The sequence below is a fragment of the Ixodes scapularis genome, unplaced genomic scaffold, assembly GCF_016920785.2.
Source record: "Ixodes scapularis isolate PalLabHiFi unplaced genomic scaffold, ASM1692078v2 PGA_scaffold4__175_contigs__length_147842914, whole genome shotgun sequence".
Taxonomy (NCBI): domain Eukaryota; kingdom Metazoa; phylum Arthropoda; class Arachnida; order Ixodida; family Ixodidae; genus Ixodes; species Ixodes scapularis.
The window spans coordinates 14,538,769-14,551,844 of NW_024609879.1; the positions used below are offsets into that span (position 1 = coordinate 14,538,769).

Below are 13,076 nucleotides of genomic sequence, written 5' to 3' on the forward strand. Positions count from 1 at the left end.
CTAAGGTGAGACGAAGTATAGAGTTTTTCATTTCATTTATTTATCCCTTAAATGCCCACGTGGGGCTTTACATAAGGGGGGCGGGCAGTATTTCTAAGATTTAAGTACACGGTACAAACAAGAAAAACAAACAAAAGATAGCAAAAACGTCAGTTACGAGCCGTAAAAGGTGGCAAGTGCTTCTTTAAATTTTGAAGTGTCCGATATGGTTACTATTGAATCTGGTAGTTTATTCCAATTGGTAACGGAAAGCTGCAGGGGAGAAAATTTAAAGGTATTGGTCCTGGGAGTGGATAAAAATAGTTTGCAGGAATTATCTAAGCGACGGGAGACATGAGGAGCGGGTATACAGTACAAAGTTTGCTGGAAAGGAAGATGGTAGTAAAATTTATGAAGAATAGTTAAGGCGGATACAGTCCTACGCGTTTTGAGAGAGGGAAGACCAAGTTGAGCTTTAAGAGTGGTGATACTAGTAGGGAAGGTATAATTTCGATGAATAAACCGTGCTGCGCGGTTTTGGACTGCTTCTAACATATCTTCTAAAAATAACTGATGGGGATTCCAGACAGATGAGGCGTACTCTAACTGGGGACGGACAAGTGAGGTGTATGCTAATAATTTAGTTTCCTTGGAAGCAAGGGAGAGATTGCGTCGCAGAAAGCCGGGAGTCTGGTTAGCTTTGTTAATAATATAGGTTATATGATTTTCCCATGAGAGATTGCTTGTTAAGTTAACACCGAGGTACTTGTAAGTTGGTGGGTCATTCCATGCCAAAGGAGACGGCAATTTTCGTCATATTTTGGATATGCCTGAAAAAAATAATATAAATAAAGACAGTTTCGAAAGTTAGAATGACTAAGTTTGAGGGCTGAATTACGTTTATTTTTGCTGACGTCATGCTCTAAAGTGCGGGCAATCGGAGAAAACCTCCTGTATTTCGAAAAATCGCTAAAAAAAAAGCTATTTTTACCACATAATTTTAAGTTTGCATGCAATCGATCACTAAAATATTCTATCATGCCTTGAAAGTAAAACGCCTTACGCCGCCATTTTGGGTTCAGACAGGCACTCCAAACCTAAGCAAATTTTTAAGATTTCTTAATTTTTTTTAGTCAACTTGAAATTAAAATTTGACTAAGAAACTTTTTTTACTTATTTTCCTCAACCTTATGCTCGACTAGGTTGCATTACAATCGTAAAAAAATATTCGGACAGTTTTTAATTAAATGGTGAATATGTCACTTTCTTCAAGAATGGCCATATAGAGGCTAAAAAAAAAAAGCCATGTGGGCAACGGTGCTCGCATTTTATGAAATAGCCAAAAGGTTAACCGACCCACTCTGTTCAACATATCAAAAAGTTAAAAAAGTACATTTTGATATTTTTGAGAAATTATTTTTTAAATATGAGGCAGAACGGCATCGCCTCCAGGTGTCCACCTCGTCAGCAACGGATGCCGCCGTCTGCTACGGTCGAGTGAAACATTGCACGGGGAGCTTAATTTCGTTAATTATATTTGTATAGCTAACGCTAGGAATCTTGCCATTACGAAATGTCTGTTTATAGTGACTGGAAAGTGCATAATTCGTTTTGCCCTAAACATCATGTCCGAGTGCGCTTGGAAGTTGAATAGCAACAACTCGAAATATTGTTTGGGATACTTTTTATCAAAGCCGAAACAAAGCACATTTGTAGCTCACTGACATTTCTTTTTCTTATGTACATAAATGTAATATGTAGTCCAGAAATACTATATAACATTTAGAATATCAGTGTGTCATTGAATTTCAGTTCATGTCATAGGCTAGAACACTGCGCACGTCTGGAACCTCACCGGTATGATCCGTCTGCTTCAATGTCTTTAAATTCGCATGCCAAACTCTTCCTGCACGATGGATGTGGGTGTTATTTTAGCTACCACGTAATAATATTCGTATGGCACGCTAATTTGAAGGTTTTAATTCCACTTTACACGTGCTCAGGTGACGGCAGACAAAGCCGTTGTCTGCTAACCGAGTTTGTGAATGCAGACGGTTCGTCAGAATTCGTTAGCAGACGGCGCGTCTTCACTTTTTGGTCATACTGCGTTTGCTTCTAAAAAATGAAATAGTGGACGCGGGAGATTGTGAAAGATGCCGAGCGATAACGGTGATTTGGCTTCCTCTTCGACGAAAAGGTATTGTGGTGAAAATAGATAGTGAAACTGAAAAACAGACAGTGAAACATTGGAAGAAGCAGAACATTAAAACTAGATATTCAGGCCAACGGGCATTCGAAGGTTATGACACTAAAGAGGCATGCTGCGCGTTTACCGCTTGTAAAATATAAGTCTACCCTATATATAAAAAAGAGTTCCGTGTTGTGCTCGTATTGAAAACCCGTAAGTATAAGTATTCGCTTGCCCTTTCTGGTATATTGAGGTCTTATCCAATTGACATCTGTACCCAATTTATGCCTCGGAAAAAGCACCGCTCTAAACATGTAGGATTAGAGTTGCCCAGAAACAATGTCATAACTGATAGTGCATAAGAAAGAAGGCTCATTCTAGAACAGTGGGCTTACGTATGCCAACATTCTCTTTAATTGCAGTTCCGTTCATTCGGCAGCGGATTGATCGTTTGGCCCAGGAAGTTGCCATCTCAAACACTACGTACGAACCACGTGGGTCAAGCTGTTTTCAGACTTGCCACAAGACCAACAGGATGTTATTTGTCGTCGTGGAAAAAGACTCAAGTCTACTGTAACGGACATATGTGCACACCATTTTCACATGTACTTTTCTAAGTACACGACGCACACCACTTCCAAGACATGTGCGTGGACCCCTTCGCGGAGCACAGAAGATCATGCCGCGGAACTTCTGTTATTTCTAACACTTTGGCGCAAAGGCTGATATCTCTCGGCTTAGTTTCTGGTGACAGGTTATGTCCCAAATGCTATATGAAGTGTGCAAATCTGAAAGAGGCATTTGAGCTCGACAGCGACAGAGCAGCTACAATGTCATCCGGGGAGGATGTTGCGGATACACCTTACAGCCCCACAACAGAGGCCTCAGAAAGCAGAAAGCGTCCCGCAAAGGACTGCGAGAGCTCTAAGCCATCCAAGTGCAGAAATCCGGATTCAAAATCCTGCGTGGATGCCTGTGCCAGTGTCTATCCGAATATGTCACAAACTGAAATTCCTGGAGACGACAAATCATTGCTGCGCGATTATAAGTCTTTCGTGAGTAGCCTCCGAAAAAAATTTTAAAACTCGAAGTCCAGACAAGAGAAGCTGTTAATTCTTGCACTTTGTCCGCCATCTTGGACAATATCCGAAACTAGTGGATATTTTGGTTGCGGCAAGAAGATAGTTCGATCTGCCAGACGACTCTGAGACACGAGGGGAATTCTTGAAAAACCCGATCCACAAAAAAATCGCCCACTGTCCTCCGAAGTCAAAACCTCAATTGAGGCCTTTTACCAAGATGACAGGATATCGTACTGTCTTCCAGGGATGAAAGACGTCCTGAAAGGAAATCAAAAGCCGCTTCTTTTGTTGAATCTAAAGGAAGCTTTCATTCAATAGAAAGGGGAAAATCCAGACCTGCCAGCATCTTTTTCAACCTTCGCATCCCTGCGTCCCCCCTGGTGTGTGTTAGCAGGCTCAGCTGGCACACACTCTGTTTGTGTGTGCGAGTACCATCAAAACGTCAAGCTTATGCTCCATGCACTGGGAATAAAAGAAACATGTGGCGAGCTTATGGCGTTAACCGTTTGTTCACTCGAAGAAGAGAGCTGCATGATGAACACCAGCTCGAGATGCCCAGGACCGGAACCGCTGAAAACTTTTCTCCAAGGCAAGACTTCCGAAGACGACGAAATAAAGTACAAGCGGTGGGTTCGCTCGGAGAAGTGCCTACTCATGACAGCTGTATCGAGTACCACAGAAGTAGTGGAAGAACTCCTCGAAAAGCTGGAGAACTTGAAACGCCATCATTATGTGAGCAAAGTTCAGTCAAATTATCTTAGGTTTCTGAAATCGACACTTCCACCAACCGAGGCAATTGTCATCATGGACTTTGCAGAGAACTACAACTTTATCGTTCAAGACGCTGCGCAGTCCTTCCACTGGAACAGCACGCAAGCGACACTTCATCCTGTTGTTGCCTACACTCGAAGCATGAAGGAAGGTACTGACTCGTACATTACTCATTCCTTCGTAATTGTGTCCGACTCCCTTCAACATGACAACGCGGCAGTGCATGCATTTCAACACCACTTTCTGCATGAACTAAGGAAACAAAAAACAGACCTCGCAAAAGTTCATTAAACCTCTGCTTTCACAAGGAAGATTTCGAGTTGGAAGCGACGTGGCACTTCTTTGCCACATCTCATGGAAAAAGCCCTTGTGATGGCTTAGGTGGCACTATAAAAAGGCTCGCTAGCAAAGCTAGCATTCAAAGGCCATTTGAAAGTCAGATCACCACAGCACAAGATCTTTATGAATGGGTGAAGGCTTCAATGAAAACTGTGAACGTCATATGGGTTCCAGATAGCGTCGTCACAGCTGAGAGACAAAGACTCAGCAACCGCTATGAGCAAGCAAAAGCCATACCAAACACACGTCGATACCATTATGTGGCACCTATAGGACACGGGCATGTGGTTGCTAAAATAACGTCCACATCAGACGCCCAGGAAGAGTTCTCCGTGCGACGATAAAGACATTGCAACAGAAGAACTGTACCGGTGATGTTCCAGACGTGTGCAGTGTTCTAGACTATGAGGTGAACTGAAAACCAATGAAACACTGATATTCTAAATGTGATGTAGTATTCCTGAACTATATATTACATTTATGTACATAGGAAAAAGAAATGTCTGTGAGCTATAAATGTGCTTTGTTTCGGCTTTGATAAAAAGTATCCCAAACAATATTTCGAGTTGTCGCTATTCAACTTCCAAGCGCACTCGGACATGATGTTTAGGGCAAAACGAATTATGCACTTTCCAGTCACTATAAACAGACATTTCATAATGGCAAGATTCCTAGCGTTAGCTATACGAATATAATTAACGAAATTAAGTTCCCCGTGCAGTGTCACTCGACCGTAGCAAACGGCGGCATGCGTTGCCGACGAGGTGGACACCTGGAGGCGATGTTGTTCTGCCTCATATTTAAAAAAATAATTTTTCAAGAATATCAAAAAGTACTTTTTTAATTTTTTTATATGTTGAACAGAGGGGTCGGTTAACCTTTTGGCTATTTCAGAAAATGCGAGCACCGTTGCCCACATGGCTTTTTTTTACCCTCTATATGGCCGTTTTTGAAGAAAGTGACATATTCACCATTTAATTAAAAACTGTCCGAATATTTTTTTTAAGATTGTAATGCAACCTAGTCGAGCATACGTTTGAGGAAAATAAGTAAAAAAAGTTTCTTAGTCAAATTTTAATTTCAGGTTGACTAAAAAAAATTAAGAAATCTTAAAAATTTGCTTAGGTTTGGAGTGCCTGTCTGGACCCAAAATGGCGGCGTAAGGCGTTTTACTTTCAAGGTATGATAGAATATTTTAGTGATCGATTGCATGCAAACTTAAAATTATGTGATAAGAATACCTTTTTTTAGCGATTTTTCGAAATACAGAAGGTTTTCTCCAATTGCGCGCACTTTGGAGCATGACGTCAGCAAAAATAAACGTAATTCAGCCCTCAAACTTAGTCATCATAACTTTCGAACCTGTCTTTATTCATATTATTTTTTTCAAGCATATCCAAAATATGACGAAAATTGCCGTCTCCTTTGGCATGGAATGACCCTGGTACATTTTCTATCGTATTACCGGAAAGGGAGTATTGAAAGTTTATTGTGATACGTTTCGTAGTAAAGGTCATTCGTTTGGTTTTATTTACATTGATTTGCATCTGCCACCTTTCACACCAAGATTCAATGACACATAGATCAGCTTGAAGCTGCGCACAGAGCGATTGGTTACTTTAGAATACACAACACAGTCGTCAGCATATAACCTAATTGAAGACTTAATTAGCGAAGGTAAATCATTCACATAAATGAGAAATAACAAAGGACCCAGCACGGTTCCCTGAGGTACTCCAGATTTGACCACTATAGATGACGAGCAACTATTGTTAAGGGTGACATATTGTGTTCGGTTTGAGAGGAAGTTAGCTATCCAATTAATCAGAGTTTCATCAATTTGAAGCGATCGTAGTTTTAATAATAAACGTTGGTGAGGAACCTTGTAGAACGCTTTGGAGAAATCTATAAAAATAGCATGCGTTTCTGCACGAAGATGTAGGTTTTTATGAATGTCTGTTGCGAATTCGAAAAGTTGGGTATCACAGGACAGAGACCGCCGGAAACCGTGCTGGTTTACAAAAAGTAGACCATTATCAGCCATGTAGTTCATAATATTTGAGTAAATGATATGCTCCATCAACTTACTTGCAACACAAGTCAGAGAAATAGGCCTATAATTTCTGGGGCAGTCTTTGTCACCGCTTTTACATATTGGCCAAACCCTAGCATGCTTCCAGTCAAGGCCCCGCAGGGGGCACCTGTGAAAGCAGGTGTTTGGAGAGTGGCGTCTCCACGGACCCCGAGCCATGCGGGTTCGCCCGCCCACGTCTGACTGTGCGTGGCTTTCCCGTGTCTGGGGAAAAGGGCATCCTGGTGGTTGAGCCAAGCCCGGGGTAGGTTTGGACCCTTCGGGGCCCCCCGGGCGAGGCAATACACCACTTCGGCCCCCGCTTCTCATAGACGGGAGTCCTGGTAAGGCCCGGCCAGGATGATTCAGTCTAGTCGCCACTTCTACTATCCCCTCTCTACTTTTACCCTTGTCTGCTCCTCCTTTTCACTCTTCTCATTCCTCTTCTTTCCTTTTTCAACTCCTTTGGTGGCAAGGGCTAACCTTGGGTGGCGACAGACACCTTGTCCAAAACCACTCTTGGTTATGGAGACTGGGCAGCACTAATAGAGTAACGTCTTCAGCCAAGCCCATCTTGTTATGAAGCGTTACCTATTCCCTTGTTGGGCTCGGTGGTGGGCGGTGCACCACAGTTTCCTAACACCATTCCCCTCTTATGGGTTCCAAGCTGAAACAACCTGATCGGCCTCCGAAAAGAGGCCGGACCGAAGCACTTTCAACATTTCTAAAACAAGACAACTCAGAAGACCACTTGACAAGATTTTTCGTCTTACACTCCGACGACACTTCTAAGCCGCTGTCAAAACTATCTCCATTCCTTGTCGCCAAAACTCTCCAAAACACGCTCGGGGCAAAATATGAAGCAAAGAAGCTTTTTTCCGGTGACCTTCTTGTCGAGATTCATGAAAGATATCAGGCAACTGCTTTGCTTAATCTGAAAATGATCCATGACCTCAAAGTCACTGCATCTGCACACCGTACGTTGAACACCATTCGCGGTGTGATATCAGAGGATGATCTATTAACCAGTTCTGAAGAGGAAATCGTGGAGGGTCTAAGCACTCAAGGTGTTGTGGCCGCAATACGAATTAAAATTCGTAAGGATGGTGAGGAACGACCCACCAAACACGTCATACTAACATTCGAGAAAAACTCGCTGCCCCCTACTGTAAAGGCGGGTTACATCAACTGCAAAGTGCGGCCATACGTCCCAAACCCGCTGCGCTGCTTTCGCTGCCAGCGGTACGGTCATGGTTCACGAGCGTGCCGTGGTCGTGAGACCTGTGCCAGGTGCAGCGGAACTGACCATACCGCTGATGACTGCAACCTTGACTATAAATGTGCAAACTGCAACGCCGACCATCCTGCCTACTCTCGATCATGTAACCACTTTAAAAAGGAAAAGAAATACTTGCTCTCAAGGTGAAAGAAAACATTTCCTACCAGGATGCAAAGCGCCGCCTCTTTGCTTTCCAGAGAGGCTCTTTTGCCGAGGCGGTGTCCAGCAGAGGACCTGCACCGTCTAAGGTATCGGTGGCGACCCAGGTGTCTTTTTCAGACCACGGGAAGCCACTGCAGTTCTCTACGCCCAGGCTGAAGCTTGCGCTTCCTGGGCATTCTATCTCGGCTGCGAAAGCAGCAGATCCAACTAGTCGCACCAAGGACATAGGTGCCGCAGCAGCAACGGAGGTCACGCCTTCGTCCCTGCCTCCTGGTCCCTCCCCTCAGGCAACGGAGCGAGTGTCTCGCTCCTCCTCCCCGGGGAGAACTTCCCCGTCTAGGAGGCAGCACGTGCCACGTACAACCGACGATACCGGCGGGACTGCGAGCCGACCTAGCACGTCGACCGCTGCCCCATCAGGTCAATGCAGGGGCCGTGGGTTTCCCTTACGATCCGTAGACAGCTCCAAGGCCTCCGGTAGGTCTGCCAAGAAGTCCCTAGAAGCAGAAAAAACTGTAGAGGCAGGCGACCTTTCTGCCCCAGAGCCAGAACCAGAGGATATGGAGTGAGAGACCCAGAAACCAAAACATAAAGGGAAAACACCAGTTTTCCCTCCTAAATGAAGCATCACATACATCACCCCTTTTTTCTATCACTCCTCTGATAGTTAAATTTCTATAAAGAATGACGGCGATCATCCAGTGGAATTGCCGAGGTCTACTGAGGAACTTCGATGATATTGAGTTCCTCCTGGAGCAACACCGCCCACATGCTTTATGTTTACAAGAAACGCATCTCGGTTCAAAGCATACTAACTTTCTTAGACGCTACCATATTTTTAGAAAAGACCGAGAGGATGCGTGTATTTCTGCAGGAGGAGTTGCAGTGGTTGTCCCAAAGCACCTTCCCTGTTCCGAAATCGCTCTTAATACTGCGCTAGAGGCAGTAGCGGTGCGTCTCCTCCTTCACAAAGTAGTGACTGTTTGTTCCTTGTACATTCCTCCTTCTTTTACTTTTTCGACAAACGATTTTAACCCTTATTCGGGCAGTCATTCAAAAATGGAACTAAAATTATATCACAATCAGTATTTCCTTAAGGAACCAATTCAAGCACCAAAACATTATTTTTTGTGGCATTTTATTTCACATTTAAGAGATAGGACATGTATCTCCCAGTGCACACTGCCCGTTAGGGGATAACAAAATGTTGAATATTTGAAACAATAATTACTTCTTGTGGTACAACCTGAAGCAGTTTCTTGGGGACTTTCCCGTCACTATGCAAAGCCTAACTTTGCACTTTTCACAGGCAATTGATGTTTGGCCGCTTGGGCAGTACCTGCAGCGACCTTTGCCTTCCAGTGTCGGTAGGTGACCCACACCGTCGTAGCGGACATCGGTGACAGGTGCTGCCGTGGTCTGCATTCTTGGGTGCTGCGCCGCAGGTTCTTCATCGAGGGTGGAAGAAGGTCTCCCTCTTTTCGGGGGGCTTGCATGCATCAAAGCTTCTGAAACAGCTAGTCGAAATTGTTTCAGTCGCATTGCCTTCACGCCAGTGAGGTTTGACTGTCGTCGGTGTAGTAGCCAAGCGTTGTTCACGGATATATCGAGAAGCTGGCTGAAGATGCCTAAGTACCATCGCTTTGTGCGGAATGGGGTGCGATAAAGCGCTGCGTACATGTCTGCAAGGTCAACACCGCCCATGTGAATGTTGTACTGTTTCACAATTTGTGGGCAAGAAACTGGAATCTTTTGACGCTCCTTCTTGTCAAACCTGTTCGCTGTTTTCACTGGGTCTTGTGAGACACAAGAGCTTGCAAGTATTACAGTCTTGTTGTCAGCCCATTTCACGACTGCAAGTCCTGCCACATTGTCCACTTTGTAGTCAAAGCTGCCTCTTCCCTCCTTCAGCAGTGACTTGTCATCCTTTAGGGAGCAGCCTCGAAGCCTGTTGCTTCGAATGGTGCCGAGACTGTGCAAAGAATACCTTTCTTTCAGTCGTGAGATCAGTTCCAGCGAGGTGAAGAAATTATCAAAGTAGACGATGCTCTCATTTGGACGAGAAATGCTCTTGCACAAGTGCAACACAACCTTTGCGCCGAGACCAAGCGCCTCATCCTCTTCTGCAAGTCTGATACCTTCGAATGTTGTTGCGCCAGTGTACAGAATGAAGTCATGAACCATCCCAGAAACACCCGCAAGTACAAACAGTTTGAAGCCCCACTTTTTAGGTTTTTTGGGGAGGTACTGCCTCAGGTTCCCCGCCTTTTTACCCTTGTACGGGATCATCATCTCATCAATGGAGAAGAGATTTTCGCTCTCTGTGGCCTTGCATTTGCTCCGAATGTGCTCAAGCACAGGTTTTATCTTGTAGGCTCTGTCAGTTTCAACTGGCTGGAGGTTATCAATAAAATGGATGAACCTTCGGAGCTTCTTGAACCGTTTTACAGGCATCACATTGGCGATCTTGTCACATCTTGTTTGATTGGCCCAGTAGTCTTCAAACGAAGGCATCCCGATGACGCCCATCATAAGAAGAATTCCGATGAAGGACCTTAACTCTGCAACGTTCGTGTTGATTGAGCATCCGGTCTGTTGAGTGGAATACAGATTTGTCTCGTAAACCACCTTCTCAATAAACTCATCGCCAAAATACATCTGAAAATACTGCAGTGGAGTGAGATCTTCCGGTGCAAGCTCAAACTGCGGTTCTGGAGCTCGGAAGTCGTGGTCGAAACTTGTCTTTCTCCATTTGTACTTGTCACCTTGTTTCGACGAGGCGGCGTTCTTTGGCAATTCGGCTTCGTCTTCCAAGAGGGATTCTTCTACTTCCAAGCTTCTACTCCTTGCCTTGGAGCTGGTGTCATCATTGTCCGTGTCCGTTTCATCATCGCTTGATGAGTCGACGTCGGATATTCCACCTTCAGGAGGGATCACTGTGGCTCTCTTTCTCAATCGTGAACCATAAAATGTCCTTGCAGTTAGCTCCTGCACAAAACAAAAATAAAAAATAAACATTGGAAAAACGTACACAAAACAGTGGAACGAATACCCCAAACGTGCAATGTATCCTGTGAGATACACACGGATTATCACCCTGCTTTGCATAATTGGATCGGGGTATTCGATTAAAAATACATCACTAAAGTCTTTGCACACTTTTGTTTAAAATCGCAACGTTAGATTTTGATTACCGTTTCAACGTTTAGAGTACAAAGTAGTACTTGCCGTGGACACGTGGACGCCAGCACTGGTCGACGCCATGTTCTGTCACTCACGAAGAAACACTTGCTGTAGGCTCCGGGAGGTGGCGCTAGGTGTCTCGGCCGCCGCGGAGGATGTGTCCCATGAGATACATTGCCCATTTGAGGGAGTATATATTTACAGTGACTTTTATTTGTGCGTTTTAAGTCTATCCCCGGAGATACAATAAACGAAAGAGGGTTAATGATCTTTTACTCCAACTCCCGAAGCCCTTTCTTTTACTTGGAGATTTTAATGCCCACAACTGTCTGTGGGGTAGCGACCACGTTGACGCCCGTGGTCGAATGATTGAGTCAATTTTAATGTCGCATGCACTTTGCCTTTTTAACACTGGAGAACCGACCTATTTTAGCCCATCATCATTATCGTCCTCATGTATTGATCTTTCCATCGGTAGTGCATCCATTTTTACTTCTTTTACGTGGGCAGCAGGCACTAACCCATATGGAAGCGATCACTTTCCTATTTTCTTAAAGAACACCATTCCTCCAAAATGCATGCCAACGCGAACTGTCCGTTGGAAGTTTGAGAAAGCGAATTGGTCTAGTTTCACTGAAGCGACACAACTTGCATGCACGTCACTTGATGAACTTTCTGTCGACCAAGTTACAGAGTTGCTAAGTAATTTTATTCTTCAAGCTGCTGAGCTTGCTATTCCTAGGACTTCTACGCATCTCCCGCGGCGGCCCAAGCCGTGGTGGAATGAAGAGTGTACTGAGTCACGGAAAAAACAAAACAGAGCCTGGGGTATCTTTCGACGTTACCCCACGCAAAGCAACCTCCGCTGCTTTAAGCAAATGAAAGCTCGGGCAAGGTACATCCGACAACAATCAAAGCGTAAAAACTTCCAGGAGTATGCCTCTTCCATTAATAGTAGTGCAACAGTCAAAGAAGTCTGGGACAAAGTTCATCGCATTGAAGGGAGATATCATGCCTTCTCAGTCCCACTCCTCTCCTACAATGGCATTTGTCCGGAAAGTCTAAAGGAGCAAGCGGATCTTCTCGGTGAGCATTTTGCTCTTGTATCGAGCTCCGAACATTATTCATCTACATTTCTCGCATACAAAGCACGTGCAGAATCACCTGCTGTGAAAACTGCAGGTGCCGCCCATGAAGACTACAATCTACCTCTTACGATGCGTGAACTCGAAATGGTCCTTCACTTAACTAAGCCTTCAGCTGCAGGACCTGATGGCATACACTACCAGATGTTAACACACCTTCATCCTTCTACATTATTTCTTATTCTGTACCTTTTTAATCGCATATGGCACGAGGGCAAATTTCCTTCGGCATGGAAAGTAGCCACGGTTGTTCCTCTTTTAAAACCTGGTAAGGATCCTTCCTCTGCGTCAAGCTATCGCCCTATCGCCCTTACTAGCTGTTTGAGCAAGACTTTTGAGCGTATTGTGAACAAAAGACTTATGTACTATTTAGAAAAAGAGAACATATTGGATAGGAATCAATGTGGGTTTCGTTCCTATCGTTCTACAGTTGACCATTTGGTTCGTCTTGAGACCGTAATTCGTGAAGCTTACGTGAATAGACAGTTGTGCGTGTCAGTGTTTTTTTATATGGAGAAGGCATATGACACAGCATGGCGCCATGGAATCCTCCGTGATTTGCATGAAGTTGGGATACGAGGTAGGATGCTTGCTACCATCAATAGCTACCTTTCTAATCGAACCTTTTTGGTGAAGCTAGGAGCATCTTTCTCTAAAGAATTCGTCCAGGAGACTGGGGTCCCTCAAGGGGGAGTCCTCAGCGTTACTCTCTTTTTGGTAAAGATGAACTCAATAGCCCGTTCCCTACCTTCCTCTGTGCAATACTCACTCTATGTTGATGACCTTCAAATCTCTGTTTCATCGTGCAATCTTTCTATTTGTGAACGGAGGCTTCAAGTTGCCATCAACAATCTCCTAAAGTGGGCGGATGAAAACG

The 13,076-nt window shown here is 44.4% G+C and overlaps 1 protein-coding gene across 1 annotated transcript; it reads right to left on the reverse strand.

Annotated features, from left to right (window-relative positions):
* Nucleotides 1-9,098: 9,098 nt before the first annotated feature.
* LOC115327228 (piggyBac transposable element-derived protein 3-like) lies at nt 9,099-11,135 on the reverse strand. Its single transcript, XM_029988167.2, has 2 exons — nt 11,096-11,135; nt 9,099-10,792 (listed from the first exon to the last, which is right to left on the reverse strand). Exons 1-2 carry the CDS (start codon nt 11,133-11,135, stop codon nt 9,099-9,101), a joined length of 1,734 nt encoding a protein of 577 aa, XP_029844027.2.
* Nucleotides 11,136-13,076: the final 1,941 nt, after the last annotated feature.

Excerpts from the sequence above, each read along its gene's own strand:
- LOC115327228 (XM_029988167.2), bottom strand. The coding sequence starts at position 11,135 with ATGGCGTCGACCAGTGCTGGCGTCCACGTGTCCACGGCAA. Across the intron at positions 10,793-11,095 it reads CGTCCACGTGTCCACGGCAA|GTGGAATATCCGACGTCGAC; the intron begins GTACTACTTTGT and ends TCCCTCCTGAAG.